This window comes from Pristiophorus japonicus, chromosome 15 (genome assembly GCF_044704955.1).
Source record: "Pristiophorus japonicus isolate sPriJap1 chromosome 15, sPriJap1.hap1, whole genome shotgun sequence".
NCBI classification, from domain to species: Eukaryota; Metazoa; Chordata; class Chondrichthyes; family Pristiophoridae; genus Pristiophorus; species Pristiophorus japonicus.
In genome coordinates, this window is record NC_091991.1 from 5667441 (window position 1) to 5691268 (window position 23828).

Below are 23828 nucleotides of genomic sequence, written 5' to 3' on the forward strand. Positions count from 1 at the left end.
TATGTTGGAAACCACAAGTCCGCAGCCCACGATCCCCAAGAGGTTCCAGCTGTGTGGAGGTGACAGGGGTGTGATGGGACCTGACTAAATTCATCCTTTTTTCGAATTGGCTCTTGTGAGAAAATGTGGATAAAACACTTACTTACTTGCAGTAAGACACGACAACATGTCTGCACTGTCTTTCTGCAGCTCAAAGATAAAGGACATTTTTACATTAAGAACTCTGTTTGCCCAATTTGCAGGCTAAATAACTCGTACTAAACCCTTAATGGCTTTTAAAACTGCTGGCTGAACAAACATCAGGGTGTTTCCTGTCTGCAGCTGGAAGTACAATAAGGTTATTCATCAAACATGCCTGCTTCTCAATATCGGCCTCCTCTCCCGCCCCGGTGTTTACACTGTCTGCATTTTTCATACAATTGGTATTTATGCAGAGAGCTATCAAAATAAAACTAGTGTGTCCGACTGTGAAGAGTCTGGCGGGTTGATCCCGAGTGGAAGTAGGGGCAGCGTTAAGCGACTATTTGGAGCTCGTGTGCTGATCATACGCCAGCGATTGGCCCATCACCCCCTGCCCCCTGTGCTCGCTGACCTACATTGGCTCCCGGTCTAGTAACACCTCGATTTTAAAATTCTCATCCTTGTTTTCAAATCCCTGCATGACCTCACCTCTCCCTATCTCTGTAATCTCCTCCAGCCCCACAACCCCCCCACCCCGAGATATCTGCCTCCTTCCAATTCTGGCATCTTCTGCATCCCCGAATTTAATCGCTCCACCATTGGTGCCTGGGCCCTAAACTCTGGAATTCCCTTCACCTCTCCACCCCCCTCTCCTTTTGGTCACCTGTCCGAATATCTTCTTATGTGGTTCGGTGTTACATTTTGTTTGAAAACAGCATTTGTTTGAAAGCGCTGGGTCGTTTTACTGCGTTAAAGGCGCTATATAAATGCAAGTTGCTATTCATGATTTTCCAATGCACACTTTCAGTAAACACAGATTTGGAGAATCTATCCAGGGATCCCATTTAATTATTTCCCCCTCTTCATCGTTTTGAAAGATTGCATTTATATAGCTCCTTTTACGACCTCCAGATGTTCCAAAACGTTTTACAGAAAATGAAGGACTTTTGAAGGTTAGTCACTGTTGTAATGTAGGATCATTCTGCATCATAAGGTGTCAGCTGTGGCTCAGTGGGCAGCACTCTCGCCTCTGATTCAGAGGTGTGTGGGATCTAGGTCCCACTCCAGGGACTTGAGCACAAAAATCTAGGCTGACATTTCAGTGCTGTACTGAGGGATTGCTGCACTGTCGGAGGGGCCGTCTTTCTGATGAGGCCCCGTCTGACCCTTCGAGTGAAAGATCCCACAGCCACTATTTCGAAGAAGAGCAGGGGAGTTCTCCCCGGTGTCCTGGGCCAATATTTATCCCTCAACCAACATCACTAAAACAGATTATCTGGTCATTATCACATTGCTGTTTGTGGGAGCTTGCTGTGCACCGATTGGCTGCTGTGTTTCCTACATTACAACAGTGACTACACTCCAAAAGTACTCTACACTCATTGGCTGTAAAGCGCTTTGGGATATCCTGTGGCTGTGAAATGGAAATTGCTCCACTACTCCCAGACTTTCCTTGTCTCTCCCTCCTGCTCCTGTTTCCTGATATCCAGTGGTGTTCGAAGATGCAAATTACAACACAACTTGTATTTATATAGCACCTTTAATGTAGTGAAACACCCCAAGGCGCTTCACAGGACTATTATGCGATAAACATTTGACACCGAGCTGCATAAGTAGAAATTAGCGCAGGTGACCAGAAGCTTGGTCAAAGAGGAAGGTTTTAAGGAGCATCTTGAAAGAGGAAAGAGAGAGGTGGAGAGGTTTAGGGAGGGAGTTCCAAAGCTTAGGGCCCAGGCAACAGAAGGCACGGCCACCGATGGTTGAGTGATTATAATCAGGGATGCTCAAGAGGGCAGAATTAGAGGAGCGCAGAGATCTCGGGGTTGGGGGGGGGGGTGTGGCTGGAGGAGATTACAGAGCTAGGGAGGGGGCGAGGCCATGGAGGGATTTGAGAACAAGGATGAGAATTTTGAAGTCAAGGCCTTGCTTAACCAGGAGCCAATGTAGGTCAGCGAGCACAGGAGGTGATGGGTGAATGGGACTTGGTGCAAGTTAGGACACTGGCAGCTGAGTTTTGGATCACCTCTAGTTTACGTAGGGTAGAATGTGAGAGGCCAGCCAGGAGTGCGTTGGAATAGTCAAGTCTAGAGATAATAAAGACATGTTAGGGAAATATATCTTCTGATGCCTTTTAGACCCTGGCACTCAGCATTGGCATGGCAACAGATGGGGAGTTGGGGCTTGGCAGGGATGCGCTGCACAGTCTGCACGGGGTTGGGGAGAATATTTTTAAATATAATTTGCCCATTTGCCAGCAGTTCGGAGGCTGTCGATAATCCTACACTGCAGCAAGTCACGGAGAGACTGTCTCAACAAAACTCTGCCCCAGTCCAGTGGGACTTCCCAATGGAGGCAAAGAGTAGGTGCAGCGCCACGGGCAATTTGATCTTAGCGAAACGTGGAAGATTATGAGGGGGCTTGACAAGGTGGATGCAGAGAGAATGTTTCCACTGATGGGGGAGACTAGAACTAGGGGGCATGATCTTAGAATAAGGGGCCGCCCATTTAAAACTGAGATGAGGAGGAATTTCTTCTCTCAGAGGGTTGTTAATCTGTGGAATTCTGTGCCTCAGAGAGCTGTGGAAGCTGGGACATTGAATATATTTAAGACAGAGATAGACAGCTTCTTAACCGATAAGGGGTTATGTGGAGCGGGCGGGGAAGTGGACCTGAGTCCATGATCAGATCAGCCATGATCGTATTAAATGGCGGAGCAGGCTCGAAGGCCGTATGGCCTACTCCTGCTCCTATTTCTTATGTTCTTAATTTACTGCAGAACAACGTACGAAAAGTGTCAGGCAGGAGACGGCCCACTGGTCCTTCCATCCTGGTGCCTTGTGTGTCACAATATACAGACTCCACACCCAAAACCCTGTCGGCTCCTTGTGTTTTTAAAGGCAGCGAGTTGCTGTGATCTGGAACGCACTGCCTGTAAGGTTGCTGTTGTTGTTGAAAGGGCGGTGGAAGCAGCTTCAACAATAACTTTCAAAAAGGAATTGGATAAATATTTGAAGGGAGAAGAAAATTGCAGAGGCTAAGGGGAAAGAGCGGGGGTGGGGGGGGGGGATGTGGGACTAATTGGATCTTTCTTTCACAGGACACAGGCAGGATGGGCCGAATGGCCTCCGTCCTGTGCTATATCGTTCTACGATTCTACGATGAGAGACAAGAAAACATTAAATACAGGGAGGGGTGGGGGAAATGGGAAATTCCTCTCCGATCCCCTTAAACCGATCAAAACTAGTCCGGGAGATCATGTTGCCCTGATTAACGTTATCAGTTCATTATCTTCAGTATGAGTTGATCGCCATCCCAGCCAGTAACAGGTCCAGCTCTCGCTTGAAGGAATTCAGCGAATCAACGTCCAGCGCACGAATTGGTAAATCGTAAATATACTTTGATATTATAACACCATCCAGTTCCCAGCAAAATGCCAAACCAACAATGAGAAGCAAACATCTCAATGAGTGCTTTATTCTTGGCGGCCTTGGAATTACCACATTCTACAAATAACATCTTACTCAGCCTCAGAAAAATGTCACATGCTCCAAAGCCAACTTACAGAGTTGCAACAAATATTTTCTCCATCACAGGCGCCAAAGGGAGACACTTCTTCCCGACCTCCTGCTTCAGAGTCTGTCCACTTCCACAACGCACAGTTATTTTCAGACCTTCAGAGAAAGCAGATGCTAACATCATCATCATCATCATTGGCAGTCCCTCGAAATCGAGGAAGACTTGCTTCCACTCTAAAAATGAGTTCTCAGGTGATTGAACAGTCCAATACAGTAATTACAGTCTCTGTCACAGGTGGGACAGATAGTCATTGAAGGAAAGGGAGGGTGGGACTGGTTTGCCGCACGCTCCTTCCGCTGCCTGCGTTTGATTTCTGCACGCTCTCGGCGATGAGACTCGAGGTGCTCAGCGCCTTCCCGGATGCTCTTCCTCCACTTGGGGTGGTCTTTGGCCAGGGACTCCCAGGTGTCGGTGGGGATGTTGCATTTTATCAGGGAGGCTTTGAGGGCGCCCTGTAAACCTTTCCTCTGCCAACCTTGGACTCATTTGCCGTGAAGGAGTTCCGAGTAGAGTGCTTGCTTTGGGAGTCTTGTGTCAGGCATGCGAATAATGTGGCCCACCCAATGGAGCTGGTCGAGTGTGGTCAATGCTTCGATGCTGGGGTTGTTAACAGGCTATGCAGTGTCAGCTGTGGCAGTGAGCAGCACACTCTACTCTGAGTCATAAGGTTGTGGATTCAAGTCTCACTCCAGGGACTTGAGCACAGATATCTAAGCTGACACTCCCAGTGCAGTGCTGAGGTGTTGAACTGAGGTCCCGTCTGCTCTCTCAGCTGGAGGTAAAAGATCCCATGACACTACTTTGAAGAAGAGCAGAGGAGTTATCCCCGGTGTCCTGGTGACAATATTTGTCTCTCAATCAACATAATAAAAACAGATGATCTGGTCATTACCACATTGCTGTTTGTGGGAGCTTGCTGTGCGCAAATTGGCTGCTGCGTTTCCCACATTACAACAGTGACTACTCTCCAAAAGTACTTTATTGGCTGTAAAGTGCTTTGAGACGTCCGGTGGTCGTGAACGGCGCTATATAAATCCAAGTCTTTCTTTTTTACTCAGAACTGTGATAAGAACTTTCTACATCTGGATATTTTTGAGCTATACAGTGGGAAGTCTTTTATTTATATAGCGTCTTTCACGACCACCAGACGTCTCAAAGCACTTAACAGCCAATGAAGTACTTTTGGAAAGTATTCACTGTTGTAATGTGGGAAACGCGGCAGCCAATTTGCGCACAGTAAGCTCCCACAAACAGCAATGCGATAATGATAAAATAATCTGTTTTAGTGATGTTGATTGAGGGATAAATATTGGCCCCAGAACACCAGGGATAACTCCCCTGCTCTTTTTTGAAATAGTGCCATGGGATCTTTTATGTTCACCTGAGAGAGCAGACGGGGCCTCGGTTTAACGTCTCATCCGAAAGACGGCACCTCCGACAGTGCGGCGCTCCCTCAGCACTGCACTGGGAGAGTCAGATTTTGTGCTCCAGTCTTTGGAGTAGGACTTGAACCCAGTATACTGTATCCTCATTAATGAGTAAATCCTCAATCAGACGATCAAGGTCTCTTAGTATCAGCAAGTTGAGATATATGGGAATTAATGAGAATATTTCAGTGAGTGGGCGGTCAATCAGTGGGATAGGCTCACTAGGGAGATGGTGGAAGCAGTTAGTGTTGATTCATTCAAATACAAATTACAGAGATTTCTTTCAGAAAATAACACTTTTGGGATGCAGTATGGAAGTAATTGGGGCCATGATGTGTGGTGAGTGTAGCGAGCTCGAGGGGAACAGGGGACTTTGGACCACTGGGGGTTTTCCTCACCACCTGTCTGGGTCTGCTCTGGACTCATTAATACAGATTGATCGCTGTGATTGGTCAACGACTCCATTATCATTGTATCTGTGACTGCCAGGATGCTAGTAGGCAAACTAGGAACACCATTTCATCTTTCGATTAGGCACTTTACAGCCTTCCAGTCTCAACATCGAGTTCAACAATTTCAGATCATAACCTCTGCCTCCATTTTTTTCAGATGGCAGCTGGTGATTCTGCTATTCTCATTTACATCTCCTCTGGGACCCACCTTTAGTTCCTTTCCTTGTCTCATTACCATCTCCTTTTGCCTCACCCCATCATTCCTTTTGTCTCTCTAATCTCTCCTGCCTTCCACCCAATCACAGACCTTCCCTTTTATTCTTTCCTTCCCTCCCTTTCCCTGCCTCTACACTTGCCTAAAACCTGTTGTATCTGTAACTTTTCCCAGTTCTGGCGAAGGATCACCGACCTGAAACATTAACTCTGTCTCTCTCTCCACAGATGCTGCCTCACCTGCTGAGTGTTTCCGGCACTTTCTGTTTTTATTTCGGATTCCTAGTGTCCGCAGTATTTTGCTTTAGTAGGTGGACTTCGGTCTGTTTGCGTCTAGCGGTTCCCATATACCTAATGCGAACATGCATTTAAACGTCTTACATGCGCCCTTCTAAATCTCCACGCTATGCACCTCCATATGTGAAGACAAAAGTTCGGACACTCTTTGTGCTGAAGATCGACTACAAATTGTTAGGATCTGTAAGACTGAAATAACCAGACAACATTTTAGCTACCAGGATAATGCACACACCCAGAAATCCACACAGTTGGGTTCACGGTATCATAATTTATTTTTTCAGAATTCATTTTAAAGCATTCCTGAATTTATTTCAAACATGTGGGAAAATCCCACAAGAGTTGTACAAAAAGGCAATTATTTCAAACTTAAAACTGTATAATATACAGATAAGGTGTCTCGGTATTTAAGTTAAAACATTTCAGTAGCTGAATCGTTCTTATTCTGTACATTTATTACATTTCAAATCAAAATTTGAATTGCATCGATGTTTTCCGAATTAATCAAACCATTTTCCAAGCAAGCTCCAAAAGACAAGATTACAAGTATGTTTAATCAAATGGCTTCAGCCAATTGTGTAATATATAAATCCCAGGAAATCAGCTGATTACACATCCATCCATGAGACCGAGTGATGCAAGGGAAAAACTGACCAATCAGTCAGCAGTAGCTGGACAGAATGGGAGATTATGTTTTAAGAACGTAAGAAATAGGAGCAGGAGTTGGTCACCTGGCCCCGCGAGCCTGCTCCGCCAGTCAATAAGATCATGGCTGATCTGATCATGGACTCAGCTCCACTTCCCTGCCCGCACCCCATAACCCTTTATTCCCTTATCGCTCAAAAATCTGCCGAACTCCACCTTAAATATATTCATTTTACTTTCAAAATGCTTTCAAAAGGGAGTTGGATAAGTACCTGAAGGAAAAAAAGATTTCAGGGCTACGGAGAAAGGTGGGCGGGGGGGAATGGGACTGGCTGAGGTGCTCTTGCAGAGAGCCGGCACGGGCTCGACGGGCCGAATGGCCTTCTTCTGTGCTGTAACCATTCTGTGATTCTATGATACTATTTTTTCCCTCCAACAATTTTTCTCCCCCCTCCCCATCTCCCTTTTTACAGTATTGATAGCTTGCTGTGGTACGACCATTGATTACTCTCCTGTTATTCACCCAAGTGGGGTTATAAGTAGAGACAGACAATATAAAAGCAAAGAGAGAATGCTAGAATTTTTTAAATCACTGATTAGGCCTCAGCTGATGTATTGTGGACAATTGCAGGCACCATCTTCAGGAAAGGTGTAAAGACCTTCGACAGGGTGCAGAGAAGGTTTATAAGGGATGTTACCAGGGATGAGGAATGGTTGGAAAAGTTGGGACTGTTCTTGGAACAGAGACGGTGAAGTGATAACCTAATAGAGGTTTTCAAGACGATGAAGGTTTTGATGGAGTAGATAGAGAATAACTATTTTCTCTGTTGAGTGGGTCAATAGCCAGGGGTTATAGATGGAAAATTATTGGCAAAAGATCTCGAGGGGAGATGAGGAGAAATGTTTTCACTCGGAGAGTTATCGGGATCTGGAACGCTCTGCCTGAAGAGCTGGTGGAAGCTAACTCCATAAATAATTTTCAAAGGGAGCTGGACAGGTGTGTGAGGATCAGGAACTTACGGGGCTACGGACAAAAAGCCGGGGGGGGGGTGGGGGGGACTAAACACATCTGCTCTTCCAAAGAGCTGGCACAAGCATGATGGGCCGAATGGCCTCCTGCTGTGCTATAAGTTTCTATGATTCTGAGTGTCCTGTTGGTTCAGGTGTTGCGGTTTGACAATGAACATAAGAAACAGGAGCAGGAGTCGACCATTTGGCCCCTCGAGCCTGCTCCGCCATTCAATAAGATCATGGCTGACCTGATCATGGACTCAGCTCCACTTCCCTGCCCACTCCCCATAACACTTGACTTCCTTGCCTTTCAAAAATTTGTCTATCTCCACCTTATATTTGATATATTCAATAATCCACAGCTCTCTGGGGCAGAGAATTCCAAAGATTCATGATCCTCTGAGAAGAAATTCCTCCTCATTTCCATTTTAAATGGGCGACCCCTTATTCTGAAACTATGCCCCCTAGTTCTAGATTCCCCCATGAGGGGAAACATCCTCTCTGTATCTACCCTGTTAAGCCCCCTCAGAATCCTACACGTTTCAATAAGATCACCTCTCATTCTTCTGAACTCCAATGAGTATATGCCCAACCTGACAACACCTTCATCTCAGGAATCAACCTCGTGAACTTTCTCTGAACTGCCTCCAATGCTGTATATATCTATCGCCGCCGAACTCAATCCTGTCCTGTCCGGGAGAGGTTGATGGATAAGCAGGCAAGAGCTCTCCTCTCCTTAATTCAGGAAGCCAACTGTAGTTCCTCCACCACCGTCCCATCTAGAGAGTGCCAAACTCAGCACCGACCAGGGATTGAAACTGGGACCTTCCTGCTTTGTCAGAATCTGCTATTCACTGGACAAGCTTGCCCAGCTGTCAGAATAGAAGACGTTATTGTCAAACTTCCCGTCCCCTCCGCACTACCCACTGCTCTTCTCTGGCGCAGAAACGGAACTGTAGGAAGTATAAATTGTGCATATCCATGAACAGAGTGGGACAAGGTTGAGTTTCTATCAGTAACGGCAACATGGAATTTCTTCGGAACTTATACGTTTTTGAATCGTTCCTCTCATGTTTTTGCCAGCTGCTATTGAACATCATCATCATAGGCAGTCCCTCGAAATCGAGGAAGACTTGCTTCCAATTGTTTTCTACATGAGCAAATTCAATTACATCACCAAAGACATTGCTTGAAAGAGAGAACTTGCATTATAATTATAGCACCTAGTCACATCTCTCAGAAATGGCCCAAAGCGTTACACAGAGTGGATTATAATGCCCTCGAGATCTTTTTGCCAATAATTTTCAATCTATAACCTCTGGCTATTGACCCACTCACCAGAGGAAATAGTTTTTTCTGTTATCTCCTCTATCAAAACCTCACATCATCTTGAAAACCTCTATTAGGTCACCTCTTCACCTTGTCTGTTCCAAGGAGTACAGTCCTAATCTTTACATTGTGATGTGAGTAAAATGCAGCCGCCATTTTACACACAGCAAGAGCCCACATGCAACAATGAAATGAATGGTCCCTTAATCTGTTTTCTTTCTCCATATTGTTTATGATTGGTGCGTTGCAATGTTCAACTTCCATTTTCATTAATGGGTCGTTCGAACAACAGAACATTGCAAGTATATGAAAAATGAATAAAGTTTGAATTTGAAGTGTAACAAAAAAAGACTTGCATTCATATAGCACCTTTCACGACTACCGGATGTCCCAAAGTGCTTTACAGCCAATGAAGAACTTTTTGGAGTATAGTCGCTGTTGCAATGTGGGAAATACAGCAGCCAATTAGCGCACAGCAAGCTCCCACAAACAGCAATGTGATGATGACCAGATAATCTGTTTTTTGTTATGTTGATTGAGGGATAAATATTGGCCCAGGACACCGGGGATAACTCCCCTGCTCTTCTTCAAAATAGTGCCATGGGATCTTTTACATCCACCTGGTTTAACTCTCATCTGGAAAAAAAGGGTTAACTTTGTTTAACGCAGAATGCCCACTTTTCATGTTATCAGTGTTGGCTACGATTAGAAATAGTTTCAGAATAAAGACATGCACAATTCTCTACCACAGAAAGTTGTTGAGGCCAATTCACTAAATATATTCAAAAAGGAGTTAGATGTAGTCCTTACTACTAGGGGGATCAAGGGGTATGGGGAGAAAGCAGGAATGGGGTACTGAAGTTGCATGTTCAGCCATGAACTCATTGAATTGCGGTGCAGGCTCAAAGGGCTGAATGGCCTACTCCTGCACCTATTTTCTATGTTTCTATGTAATGTATCCCATCAGGCTATATCTGGCAATCCCCGGTGTAAAGCATGAATTTGAATGAAATATGTAAAAGCCGGGTGCTTTAGAAATACAAACTTATCACATTATAAAAGAGAGAAGTTTTGTACTTTTAAACATTACAGTTTTATATAATGTTCATAAAAGATATGGAAAAGGGATAACATACAACAAAAGACTGTCAATGCATTTCAACGATTAATTGAATGCCATCTCGAGTGAATTGTGCCTGCATTATTTTCTTACTGAGTCTTCTACTAAATGACAAACATGGAATAATAAATCGAACCTCCTCCTACGCAGAACAGCAGGAAATAGCCATTAGACAATTGCCCTAAACAGCTGTAGATTGCTTTCTGTAGTCATGTGGTATGCTTTATGATTGTTATAATTATGAATAAACTTTTAGCATAACATACTTTCAGCGTATCAAATCTTGGTTAGACCGCATTTGGAGTACTGTGTACAGTTCTGGTCACTATATTATAAAAAGGATATAGAAGCACTGGAGAGGGTGGGGAAAAAAAGATTTGCAAGGATGATACCAGAGAGGTTATACCGATCAGGAAAGGATGAACAGGCTGGGTCGCCTTTCACTTGAAAAGGGAAGGCTGAGGGGTGACCTAATAGAGGTCTTTAAAATGATGAAAGGTTTTGATAAGAGTGGATACAGAGAGAATGTTTCCACTTGTGGGGAAGAGCATAACTAGAGGCCATCAATATAAGATAGTCACTAAGAAATCCAATAGGGAATTCACAAGAAATGTCTTTACCCAGAGAGCGGTGAGAATGTGGAACTCGCTGCCACAGGGAGTGGTTGAGGCGAATAGTATCGATGTATTTAAGGGGAGGCTGGACAAGCGTATGAGGGAGAAGGGAATAGAGGGTTATGCTGATAGAGTTAGATGAGGAAAGACGGGAGGAGGCTCGAGTGGAGCATAAACACCGGCATGGAGTGGTTGGGCGGAATGGCCTGTTTCTGTGCCGTATATCCCGTGTAATCCTGTGTATAGCTTTAATACTGGTTGTTTACATAAACCTTTTTACGTGATCTTACTGACTTTTTGCGATAATAAACGACTTAACTGTCGAACCAGGGGAACCAGAGTATAAAATGAACAGCTGAGGAATGGATAAACATCGCATGATAAGTGGACATTCCAATTCACAAAACCAAAGAAATAACAATTGATACATGTAACACATACCATTTAAGAAAATATAAACTCCCATTACAGACAGGAGGAATTTATTCATCGTTCATGGAATGTATCAGGGCATGTATGAAAATAGCTCCCCTTGCATCGAACCACTAAATGTGAGAGATATTTACATCATATAGAAATGATTATTGTTGGGATATGATGGCTCCACAATATTTTAAATTTGAACACCATAACCAGATAATGGCTAAACGATATGAGGTTTATGTTTGCATGTGGCTTCTGGTCCGTTGGCCCCTTTACAGTGCAAGACACAAGAACATACGAAATAGGAGCACGATTAGGCCACACGGCCTCTCGAGCCTCCCACGCCATTCAGTAAGATCACGGCTGATCTTCTACTCAACAACACTTTTCCGACCGATCCCCATATCCCTTGATTCCCCTAGTGACCAAAAATCTATTTCTCCTCATTTCAGTCCTAAATGACCGACCCCTTATACTGACACTGGTTCCAGACGCTCCAGCCGGGCCTCTCGGCATCTACCCATTGAAGTCCTCTAAGGATTTTATACATTACTTTTTAAAAAATGTATTCATTCACAGGATCTGGGTGTGGCATACCTAATTGCCTTCCAGAAGTGAGCCAGCTTCTTGAACTTGTCCCTGTTCTGAACGTACTCCCACAGTGCAGTTTGGCTTGCTCAGAGGGGCAGTTAAGAGTCAACCACACTGCTGTGGGTCTGGAGTCACAAACAAGCCAGACCGGGTAAGGGCGGCAGATTTCCTTCTCTGAAGGGACATTAGTGAACCAGATGGGTTTTTACAATAGCTTTTTTTTAATTTCCAGATTTCTTTAACTGAAGTTAAGTTTTGAACTGGTGTCTCGGGATCATTAGTCAAGGCCTCTGCATTACTAGTCCAGTAACCACTATGCTACTGCACCCTATTTCAATGAGGTCACCTCTCATTCTTCTAAACCCCAGAGAATCTAGGCCTATTCTACTGAACGTACTGTTACAGAATAAAGGGGCTATACTATTTCATCTGCACTACTTTCCTTTCTGCTCAGCTCTGCCATGTCTTCCACCGTGAAACGACCCATACATTCAAAAACGTCAGGCACAAAAATAAATCATAAATTAGGAGAAAAAAATCAAGCAATAATTTACAATTAAATATTTTTTGCCGTGCGGGAAATAAAAAGCAACAAAACGATTATAAACGTTGAAAAATCCACATCAAGGTGCTCGATAATGAAATTCATTAAAGCTTCTTGCTGGGGGAATATTGATTGAATGTTCCGCTCGGATCCAGGCGGCTGGGCTTACAGCTCAAGCCACTCCAGCCTCTAATGAACTAATCTCTAACTGCAATCGAATTTGCGGTTCCATTTCTGCGTACTAGATCTCAGCGTGTAATTGCGTTCCTTTTCGAACCTAAATGGAAGTCAACAATAAAAACAAAGGTGTTATTTCATGGAAAATGAACCGACGCCATAAATTGCTAGTGTTATCCGCGGCAAATGATTCCAACTACGTTTTAAGACGCCCGGCTGGATATTGGCGAGCGAGACTGAAGTCAGCAGGTCAGAAATGTCACGTTGGAAAGCGTCTCCCGATGGCTACATTGAGAAGTCTAATATTGTCTAAAATCGGACCTTTGAGATCACTGAGTGATTCCGTAAAGGCAAGGACAGCGGATTGAAATACGAGATTGTATATTACTGTACAATTATTGTCTTTATAAACTGTTGCAAAAAATTATATTTTCTATCTGCTGCATGAAAAGTATTTATTCCAGCAACTAGATGGTTAGTATTAGGAAAAATTATGCTTTTGAAACAGTTGCATTTCTAGCAAACAGTCCCAGACGTGTAATGGAAATAGTGTTGCTGCTCTCTTGCAGACCCTTGTCTGAAGTTAAGATCATGGAGGTTAGGCTGCTCGACCCAACGTTATGTAAATAAACTGATGCCCGGGTTTCATAACAGCGGCGCCAGATAACGCGGCGTGAGCTGTTCCCCCGCGGAGGTGCATTTGTAGATTGCTGTGCCCTGACCTGGGCAACCTGAGGCTGAATATTCTCAGCGGGTCAGTCCCAGGTCACGGAATCTCACAGCAACAGCAGGAGGCCATTCAGCCCATCGAGCCTGTGCCGGCTCTGCCAATTAGTCCCCCTCCCCCCCGCTCTATCCCCACAGCCCTGCAAATGTTTTATTTTTCAAGTATTTATCCAATTTCCCTTTTGGAAGCCAATATTGAATCTGTTTCCACGTTCCAGATCATAACAACTCGCTGAGTTAAATATATTTCTACTCAGCCCCCCCTCCCCCCCCCCTCTGGTTCCTTTACCAATTACCTTAAATTTATGCCCTCTGGTTGACCCTCTTGCCACTAGAAACGGTTTCTTCTTATTTACTCTATGATTTTGAACCCCTCATGATTTTGAACACCTTAAATCTCTCTACCTTCTCTGCTCTGAGGAGAACAATCTCAGCATCTCCAGTCTCTCCACATAACTGGAGTCCTTCACCCCTGGAACCATCCTGCACTCTCTTCAAGGCCTTGAGTGCAGTGCCCAGAATTTTTGGACACAGTACTCCATCTGAGACCTAATCAGTGCTATATAAAGGCAAGTTGTTGTTGTTATGAGATCCTCGGGTCAATTGGAGGTCATGCTAGTTTCTTTTTAAAAATGATTAAAAATGTGCACGTGACTCCTTAAACATGACGGACACCAAAGGTATTAGGTGCAAAATCTCAATTTTAAATTTCTCCATAACTTCGCCCCTCCCGATTCTGTAACATCCTCCAGCCCCACAATCCCACCTCCCCTCCCCCACCACCCTGAGATATCTGCAGTCCTCCACTTCTGGCCTCTTGAGCAGCCCTGATTATCATCCCTCCACCATTGGCTGCCGAGCCCCTAATCTCTGGAATTCCCTCCCTAAACCTCTCCATTTCTCTTTCCTCCTTTAAGACTCTCCTTAAAACCCACCTCTTTTACCAAACCTATGGACATCTGCCCTAATTTCTCTTTATGCAGCTCGGTGTCAAATTTTGTTTTATAATGTTCGCTGTGAAGCGCCTCGGGACGTTTTACTACATTAAAGGAGCTCTATAAATACAAGTTGTCTTTTTTAATAGCAATATGGGACAATAGAGGCTAATCTCTCACAAAGAACTCGTCAGGAAGTCACCAGAATTTGTATTTTATGAATGACTGACATGATAACTTTGGTACCCGGGTTAGACGAAGAGATGCTTTCCACATTGATTATATATATATTTAAAAAAATGCAAGATTACACTTGGAATGTCATTACACATTGAGAAACAGTTTGGCAAAACTATAGTTTGAAAATAGCTGCCCACAATTATCAAATTTGCAATGTGTATTTAACTGAGACTATTGCAGATTGGGGAATAAATAATTGTTCAGAGCTGTTAGAAATCGTGGCTTAGAAACTGGTCTCGGCGGTTTTGGATGGCCGCCCGTTCTATGCAACATCTGATATTTGGTTGCATTGGCTGTAGCCGGACTGAATATCAGGTCCCGCCCAACACCAATTTCTCGGCCCTTGTCTGCCATTTTATGATGATTACATTATATGAAATACAATCAGCCGTTGGACGGTTTCAGTTCAAAGACCTACTCCTATGCTGCGCAGGTTTAAGTCGGTGTGTGCAATGCTCCACTGGGAGTTGAAATCCCACCAAACATTATTTATAACACATGAGCTCTGTGTAAAATTCCTACTTACGCTATCGGTAATAGCACGCGTACAAATTGCACACAACTGTGTTCACCAGCACTTAAAAAAAAGAAAGACTTGCATTTATATAGCACCTTTCACGACCATTGGACATCCCAAAGCGCTTTAAAGCCAATGCAGCACTTTTTGGACGTGTAGTCACTGTTGTAATGTGGGAAACGCGGCAGACAATTTGCGCACAGCAAGCTCCGACAAACAGCAATGCGACAGTGATCAGATAATGTTTTTTTTGATAGCTCTCAGCCTATACAGTGTTTAGTCACAACTAGCTATTCATAAGAACATAAGAAATAGGAGCAGGAGTAGGCCATTTGGCTCCTCGAGCCTGCTCCACCATTCAATAAGATCATGGCTGATCTGATCGTGGACTCAGTTCCACTTCCCTGCCCGCTCCCCTTAACCCTTTATTCCCTTATCGCTCAAAAATCTGTCTATCTCCGCCTTAAATATATTCAATGACCCAGCCTCCACAGCTCTCTGGGGCAGAGAATTCCACAGATTCACGACCCTCTGAGAAGAAATTCCTCCTCATCTCCATTCTAAATGGGCGACCCCTTATTCTGAAACAATGCCCCCTAGTTCTAGTTTCCCTTATGAGTGGAAAAATCCTCTCTGCAAGCAGCTTGTCGAGAATCATAGAATCACAGAATGGTTACAGAACAGGAGGCCATTCAGCCCATCGAGCCCGTGCCGGCTCTCTGCAACAGCTCTCTCCCACCCTGCAATTTTTTTCCCTTCAGGTACTTATCCAACTCCCTTTTGAAAGCTACAATTGAATCTGCCTCCACCACCCTCTCAGGCCGTGCATTCCAGATCCTAACCCCTCTGCTGCGTAAAAAAGTTTTTTCTTACATTGCCTTTGGTTCTTCTGCCAATCATCTTAAACCTGTGTCCTCTGGTTCTCGACCCTTCCGCCAATGGGAACAGTTTCTCTCTGTCTACTCTGTCCAGGCCCCTCCTGATTTTGAACAATCTTCCTGATTTTGAACAATCTCTATCAAATCTCCTCTCAACCCTTTTTTGTTCGCCTCTTTCACACAATTTGGGAACTTTAATTGATCAACCTGGAGCTGGCGGATCAGGCAGCAGACACAAATGCTCACTGACAACCCATTCCTGTGGACACAGGAGGGCTGGGTGTCCGCAAGGCTGATGCTTTAACTGCAACCAAAGCCACAGAGGTTGCAATTAAGCAAAAGAGGTTGCAGGCGCGACCTCTGCAGAGACTGAACCCCCCCTCCCTCCCCACCTCTCCCCTGGCTCAAGAGTTGCAAGCTCCTTCTGATGAGCTGAAGACTCACCTCTGGAGGGCAGAGCCTCACGCCGTGTTGTGGATGCCTGTGCCGATGCCTCGCTGCGCCAGTTTCTGGCGGCTGGAGTGCACCGCCTCCATGGCCCGCCGGTTCTGGTACTGGACCATGCCCAGGGTGATGAGGGCGTTCCAGCCCGCGTCCTGCGGGCACCGAAAGTCCAGCTCCCGCTTGTCGGTCATCACCACCGTGAAGTAGACGTGCTTGCCTTTCCTCTCCACGCAGTCCACCGTCTTCATGTCCCCGAAGCGGAGCTCCTTGCCCCCGCTGCTGTAGCCCAGGCTGCTGTTGGCGCCGGGCTGGCCACAGTGCTGGGTCTGCGACAGGTCCAGGTACTGCTTGGGTCGCAACAGCAGCAACCCTTCCTCGGTCAAAACACAGTGCTTCTTCTTCCACAGCTGCAGCAAACCCTCGCTTCTCTTCTCCAGCACGCCTTCCTTCATCACCTCCCCGCTCCCTTGCTCCAACATCCTCACCATTTAATTTAAACAAAACAAAAGTCACAAATCTTTAACATTTATATATATATATAAATAAAACAAAGCTAAATCTGAGCAGCAGTTGTTTGTAGTTGTGGTGTGAGGGTGTGTGTGTGTGTGTGTTAGTTGCCACGCTGCCAGAGGCTGCAGGCTGCAGCGTTTACTGTCTCTTTCTGGTCTGAGTGATTCATTCTGAATGAGATTTCCTCCCTCTGCTCTCACCGTGTGACGGGAGAAGGGAGTGTGGCAACTGTTGTGCAATGCCAAGTCTGGATTGAAACAGATGCGTAACAGCTTAAAGGGGCTTCTTATCCTGAAATTGGCAACAACAAAAAATGATGATTTAAAAAAAAAACACCGGGTGTTGTTATGATCTGGAATTGCACTGCCTGAAAAGGTGGTGGAAGAAGTAACTTTCAACAGGGAACTGGATCTGTATCTGAAAAATCTGCAGGGCTGTTGGGGAAATGTGGGGCGAGTGACCTGGACTTGGATGTTGGGGGCATAATTTCGAAGTTTGCAGATGGCACAAAGCTTGGAAATGTAAATAACAGCAAGGATAGTAACAGACTTTAGGAGGGCATGGTCAGACTGGTGAAATGGGCAGACACAGATGGAATTTAATGCGGAGATGCAATGATTAAGTGATGCATTTTGGAAGGAAAAATGAGGAGAGGCAATATGAACTAAATCATCATCATAGGCAGTCCCTCGAAGCGAGGGTGACTTGCTTCCATGCCAAAAAAGGGATGAGTTCACAGGTGTTTCAATGAAGGACTTAATATTCCAGGTCCTGAACTACATCCTGAAGGGTGGAAGATGCCTGTGCGTGGGTTTTTTTAACGTGTGGTTTCCATTGCACACCAGCCACCACACGGGCTTGACAGAGCTGGGTCTTGGTCCAGTGGCAAGGGTTAACCAGGACGACTGGAGACCAGCTCTGCTGCACGGACCCAGTGCGCGCACATATCGCAGTGTGGGCTGGGCCGTGCTGCCCCTGGGCCCTCGGCTTTTCTTGGGTCCCGAACTCGCGCCTCTCCTGGGCCCCGGTCACATCCCTCTACGAACTCTTGCTGCTCCTTCACCCCTCCTGCTGAGCCTGCCCGCACTGCAATCAGTGACCTGGCTTCACAGCCGTTGCCCTCCTGCAGCAGCACGCGCTGCTCCCTGCAGTGGTATACCACCGCATGCTGCTCCCTGTAATGGCCCCGGCCTGCTGATGGTCTTGCAGGCCGGGACTGTGCCAATTTCCGGGCTGGGCCGCCGCACACTGCTCCCTCTAATGTGACCTTTCAATCACAAATAGTACAATGTTAAAGGGAGTGCAGGAATAGAGACACCTGGGGTTCATACAAATAAATCTTTGAAGGTGGCAGGACAAATTGATAAGGCTGCAAAAAAGCATCTGGGATTCTTGGCTTTATAAATAGTGGCTTAGAGTACAAAGGCAATAATGTTATACTAAACCTTTATAAATCACTGGTTAGGCCTCAGCTAAGTATTGTGTCCAATTTTGGGCACCGCACTTTAAGAAAGATGTCAAGGCCACGGAGAGGGTGCAGAGGAGATTTACCAGAATGGTATCAGGGATGAGAGACTTCAGGTATGTGGAGAGACTGGAGAAGCTGGGTTGTTCTCTTTAGAGCAGAGACGGTTAAGGGGAGATTTAATAGAGATGTTCAAAATTACGCGAGGTTTTGATAAGATGAAACTTTCCAGTGGCTGGGGGGGGGGGGGTCGGTAATCAGATAACTGGCAAAAGAACCAGAGGGGAGATAAGGAGAATATTGTTACGCAGCGAGTTGTTGTGATCTGGAACGCGCTGCCTGAAAGGGCGGTGGGAGCAGATTCAGTAGTAACTTTCAAAAGCGAATTGGATAAATACTTGAAAAGAACATTTTTGCAGAGCTATGGGGAAAGAGCAGGGGAGTGGCACTAATTGGATCACTCTTTCAAAAAACTGATACAGGCATGCTGGGCCGAATGGCCTCCTTCTGTGTTGTATGATTGATTTTTTGAGCGAGGACTGCTCGTCACACCAGACAGTAACAACTAATCGAGTGATTTAAAAATTCGCCTCCTGGTGGAAGCAAACGTTTTCTCAAATCCTACTTTTTTCCAGAAACAGTGAGAGGTTGACGACTACAGCCAGAAACAGCACAAGATACACAGAGCGGTGAATGAAGATCGTGCTCTAATTGATGGCTTCTGTCCATGTATAACCACCAGTGGCAAATATAGCAGAGCATCACTAACAAAATTCCTAGACATTTCCAGTGCCAAGTCATTTTTGGTTTGAAAACTACTTCAGATAAATAAACTGTGCTTGGTGTAACGGAGTTTTGAGAGCAGTAACAACTTGTATTTATATAGCGCCTTTAATATAGTAAAACATCCCGAAGCGCTTCACAGGAGTGTTATAAGACAAAAATAGTTGTCACTGAGCTGCATAAGGTGAAATTAGGGCAGATGACCAAAAGCTTGGTCAAAGAGGTAGGTTTTAAGGAGTATTTTAAAGGAGGAACGAGAGTTGGAGAGGCGGAGAGGTTGAGGGAGGGAGTTCCAGAGCTTGGGGCCCAGGCAACAGAAGGCACGGCCACCAATGGCTGAGTGATTATAATCAGGGATGCTCAAGAGGGGATAATTATAGGAGCGCAGATATCTCGGGCGGGGGGGGGGGGGGGGGTGATGGTTGTGGGGCTCGAGGGGATTACAGAGATAGGGAGGGGCGAGACCATGGAGGGATTTGAAAACAAGGACGAGAATTTCAAAATCGAGGCGTTGCTTAACTGGGAGCCAATGTAGGTCAGTGAGCACAGGGGGTGATGGGTGAATGGGACTTGGTGCAAATTAGGACACAGGCAGCCGAGTTTTGGATCACCTCAAATTTACATAGGGTAGAATGTGGGAGGCCGGCCAAGAGTGTATTGGAATAGTCAAATCTAGAGGTAACAAAGGCATGGATTATTTCTATCACATCATTATCGGGACTTCGGCGAGAGGCCGATAAAAGGCACAGCAGGGAGTCCGGCGCCCAGTGGCGAGGAGGTACGTGGAGAGGCAGTCGGGACTTCGGCGAGAGGCCTATAAAAGGCACAGCAGGGAGTCCGGGGAGCAGCATTGAGGAGGTGCGTGGAGAGGCGGAGCTTGTGCAGCTACAGGGAGAAGGCAAAAAAGAAGTAGAAAGAAACAGAAAGGTGACGTCACAGCCAAGGGAGTAAGTGATTGGCTGGTGATTGGTGAGTAGTTTTTCTTTTTTCTCTTCTATAACAGCAAGTAAATTTTAGCATTGTTGTTGCCAAATTAAGTGTATCTAAGGGTTAAGTCATGGCAGGAGAGCTCGGTCACGTGATATGCTCCTCCTGTACCATGTGGGAACTCAGGGACACTTCCGGTGTCCCTGACGACTATGCGTGCGGGAAGTGTATCCGCCTCCAGCTCCTGACAGACCGCGTTGCGGAATTGGAGCTGAGGGTGGATTCACTCTGGAGCATCCACGATGCTGAGAATGACGTGAGTAGCACGTGTAGTGAGCTGGTCTTACCGCAGGTGAAGGGTCCACAGCCAGATAGGGAATGGAAGACCAGCAGGAGGAGCAGTGCAAGGAAGGTAGTGAAAGGGTCCCTTGCGGTCATCCCCCTGCAAAACAGATACACCGTTTTGAGTACTGTTGAGCGGGATGACTCATCAGGGGAGGGCATCAGCAGCCAAGTTCATGGCACCATGGCTGGCTCTGCTGCACAGGAGGGCGGGAAAAAGAATGGGAGAGCTACAGTGATTGGGGATTCAATTGTAAGGGGAATAGACAGGCGTTTCTGCGGCTGCAACTGAGATATGTTGCCTCCCTGGTGCAAGGGTCAAGGATGTCTCGGAGTGGGTGCAGGACATTCTGAAAAGGGAGGGTGAACAGCCAGTTGTCGTAGTGCACATTGGTACCAACGATATAGGTGAAAAAAGGGATGAGGTCCTAGGAGACGAATTTAAGGAGCTAGGAGCTATATTAAAACGTAGGACCTCAAAAGTAGTCATCTCAGGATTGCTACCAGTGCCACGTGCTAGTCAGAGTAGGAATCGCAGGATAGCTCAGATGAATACGTGGCTTGAGCAGTGGTGCATCAGGGAGGGATTCAAATTCCTGGGGTATTGGAACTGGTTCTGGGGGAGTTGGGACCAATACAAACTGGACGGTCTGCACCTAGGCAGGACCGCAACCAATGTCCTAGGGGGAGTGTTTGCTAGTGCTGTTGGGGAGGAGTTAAACTAATATGGCAGGGGGATGGGAACCAATGCAGGGAGACAGAGGGAAACAAAAAGGAGACAAAAGCAAAAGACAGAAAGGAGATGAGTAAAAGTGGAGGGCAGAGAAACCCAAGGCAAAAAACAAAAAGGGCCACTGAATACAAAGGGGCTGCAGGAGGGGTCAAAACTAAAAATCATGGTTTAAAAACTAGGATTAAAACACTCTACCTAAACGCACGCAGCATTCGAAATAAAGTAAATGAGTTGACGGCACAAATCATTACCAATGGGTATGATTTAGTGGCCATTACAGAAACGTGGTTGCAAGGTGGCCAAGACTGGGAATTAAACATACAGGGGTATCTGACGATTTGGAAAGATAGACAAGAAGGGAAAGGAGGTGGGGTAGCTCTGTTAATAAAGGATGATATCAGGGCAGTTGTGAGAGATGATATTGGCTCTAATGAACAAAATGTTGAATCATTGTGGGTGGAGATTAGAGATAGTAAGGGGAAAAAGTCACTGGTGGGCTTAGTTTATAGGCCCCCAAATAATAACTTGACGGTGGGCCGGGCAATAATCAAGGGAATAATGGAGGCATGTGAAAAAGGAACGGCAGTAATCATGTGGGATTTTAACCTACATATCGATTGGTCAAACCAAATCGCACGGGGTAGCCTGGAGGAGGAATTCATAGAATGCATACGGGATTGTTTCTTAGAACAGTATGTTACAGAACCTACAAGGGAGCAAGCTATCTTAGATCTGGTCCTGTGTAATGAGACAGGAATAATAAACGATCTCCTGGTAAAAGATCCTCTCGGAATGAGTGATCACAGTATGGTTGAATTTGTAATACAGATTGAGGGTGAGGAAGTAGTGTCTCAAACGAGCGTACTATGCTTAAACAAAGGGGACTACAGTGGGATGAGGGCAGAGTTGGCTAAAGTAGACTGGAAACACAGACTAAACGGTGGCACAATTGAGGAACAGTGGAGGACTCTTAAGGAGCTCTTTCATAGTGCTCAACAAAAATATATTCCAGTGAAAAAGAAGGGCGGTAAGAGAAGGGATAACCAGCCGTGGATAACCAAGGAAATAAAGGAGAGTATCAAATTAAAAACCAATGCGTATAAGGTGGCCAAGGTTAGTGGGAAAATAGAAGATTGGGAAAATTTTAAACGACAGCAAAGAATGACTAAGAAAACAATAAAGAAAGGAAAGATAGATTACGAAGGTAAACTTGCGCAAAACATAAAAACGGATAGTAAAAGCTTTTACAGATATATAAAACGGAAAAGAGTGACTAAAGTAAATGTTGGTCCCTTAGAAGATGAGAAGGGGGATTTAATAATGGGAAATGTGGAAATGGCTGAGACCTTAAACAATTATTTTGCTTCGGTCTTCACAGTGGAAGACACAAAAACCATGCCAAAAATTGCTGGTCACAGGAATGTGGGAAGGGAGGACCTTGAGATAATCACTATCACTAGCGGGGTAGTGCTGGACAGGCTAATGGGACTCAAGGTGGACAAGACCCCTGGTCCTGATGAAATGCATCCCAGGGTATTAAAAGAGATGGCGGAAGTTATAGCAGATGCATTCGTTATAATCTACCAAAATTCTCTGGACTCTGGAGAGGTACCAGCGGATTGGAAAGCAGCTAATGTAACGCCTCTGTTTAAAAAAGGGGGCAGACAAAAGGCAGGTAACTTTAGGCCAGTTAGTTTAACATCTGTAGTGGGGAAAATGCTTGAAACTATCATTAAGGAAGAAATAGCGGGACATCTAGATAGGAATAGTGCAATCAAGCAGACGCAGCATGGATTCATGAAGGGGAAATCATGTTTAACTAATTTACTGGAATTCTTTGAGGATATAACGAGCATGGTGGATAGAGGTGTACCAATGGATGTGGTGTATTTAGATTTTCAAAAGGCATTCAATAAGGTGCCACACAAAAGGTTACTGCAGAAGATAAAGGTACGCGGAGTCAGAGGAAATGTATTAGCATGGATAGAGAATTGGCTGGCTAACAGAAAGCAGAGAGTCGGGATAAATGGGTCCTTTTCGGATTGAAAATCGATGGTTAGTGGTGTGCCACAGGGATCGGTGCTGGGACCACAACTGTTTACAATATACATAGATGACCTGGAAGAGGGAACAGAGTGTAGTGTAACAAAATTTGCAGATGACACAAAGATTAGTGGGAAAGTGGGTTGTGTAGAGGACGCAGAGAGGCTGCAAAGAGATTTAGATAGGTTAAGCGAATGGGCTAAGGTTTGGCAGATGGAATACAATGTCGGAAAGAGTGAGGTCATCCACCTTGGGAAAAAAAACAGTAAAAGGGAATATTATTTGAATGGGGAGAAATTACAACATGCTGCGGTGCAGAGGGACCTGGGGGTCCTTGTGCATGAATCCCAAAAAGTTAGTTCGCAGGTGCAGCAGGTAATCAGGAAGGCGAATGGAATGTTGGCCTTCATTGCGAGAGGGATGGAATACAAAAGCAGGGAGGTCCTGCTGCAACTGTACAGGGTATTAGTGAGGCCGCACCTGGAGTACTGCATGCAGTTTTGGTCACCTTACTTAAGGAAGGATATACTAGCTTTGGAGAGGGTACAGAGACGATTCACTAGGCTGATTCCGAAGATGAGGGGGTTACCTTATGATGATAGATTGAGTAGACTGGGTCTTTACTCGTTGGAGTTCAGAAGGATGAGGGGTGATCTTATAGAAACATTTAAAATCATGAAAGGGAT

General features: G+C 45.4%; 1 protein-coding gene across 1 annotated transcript; it reads right to left on the bottom strand.

Moving 5' to 3' along the window:
• Positions 1–12439: 12439 nt before the first annotated feature.
• phlda1 (pleckstrin homology-like domain, family A, member 1) lies at positions 12440–16818 on the bottom strand. The gene is made up of 2 exons (XM_070901533.1): positions 16340–16818; positions 12440–12699 (listed from the first exon to the last, which is right to left on the bottom strand). Exon 1 carries the CDS (start codon positions 16816–16818, stop codon positions 16357–16359), a length of 462 nt encoding a protein of 153 aa, XP_070757634.1. The 3' UTR covers positions 12440–12699; positions 16340–16356.
• Between the last annotated feature and the right edge of the window lie 7010 nt (positions 16819–23828).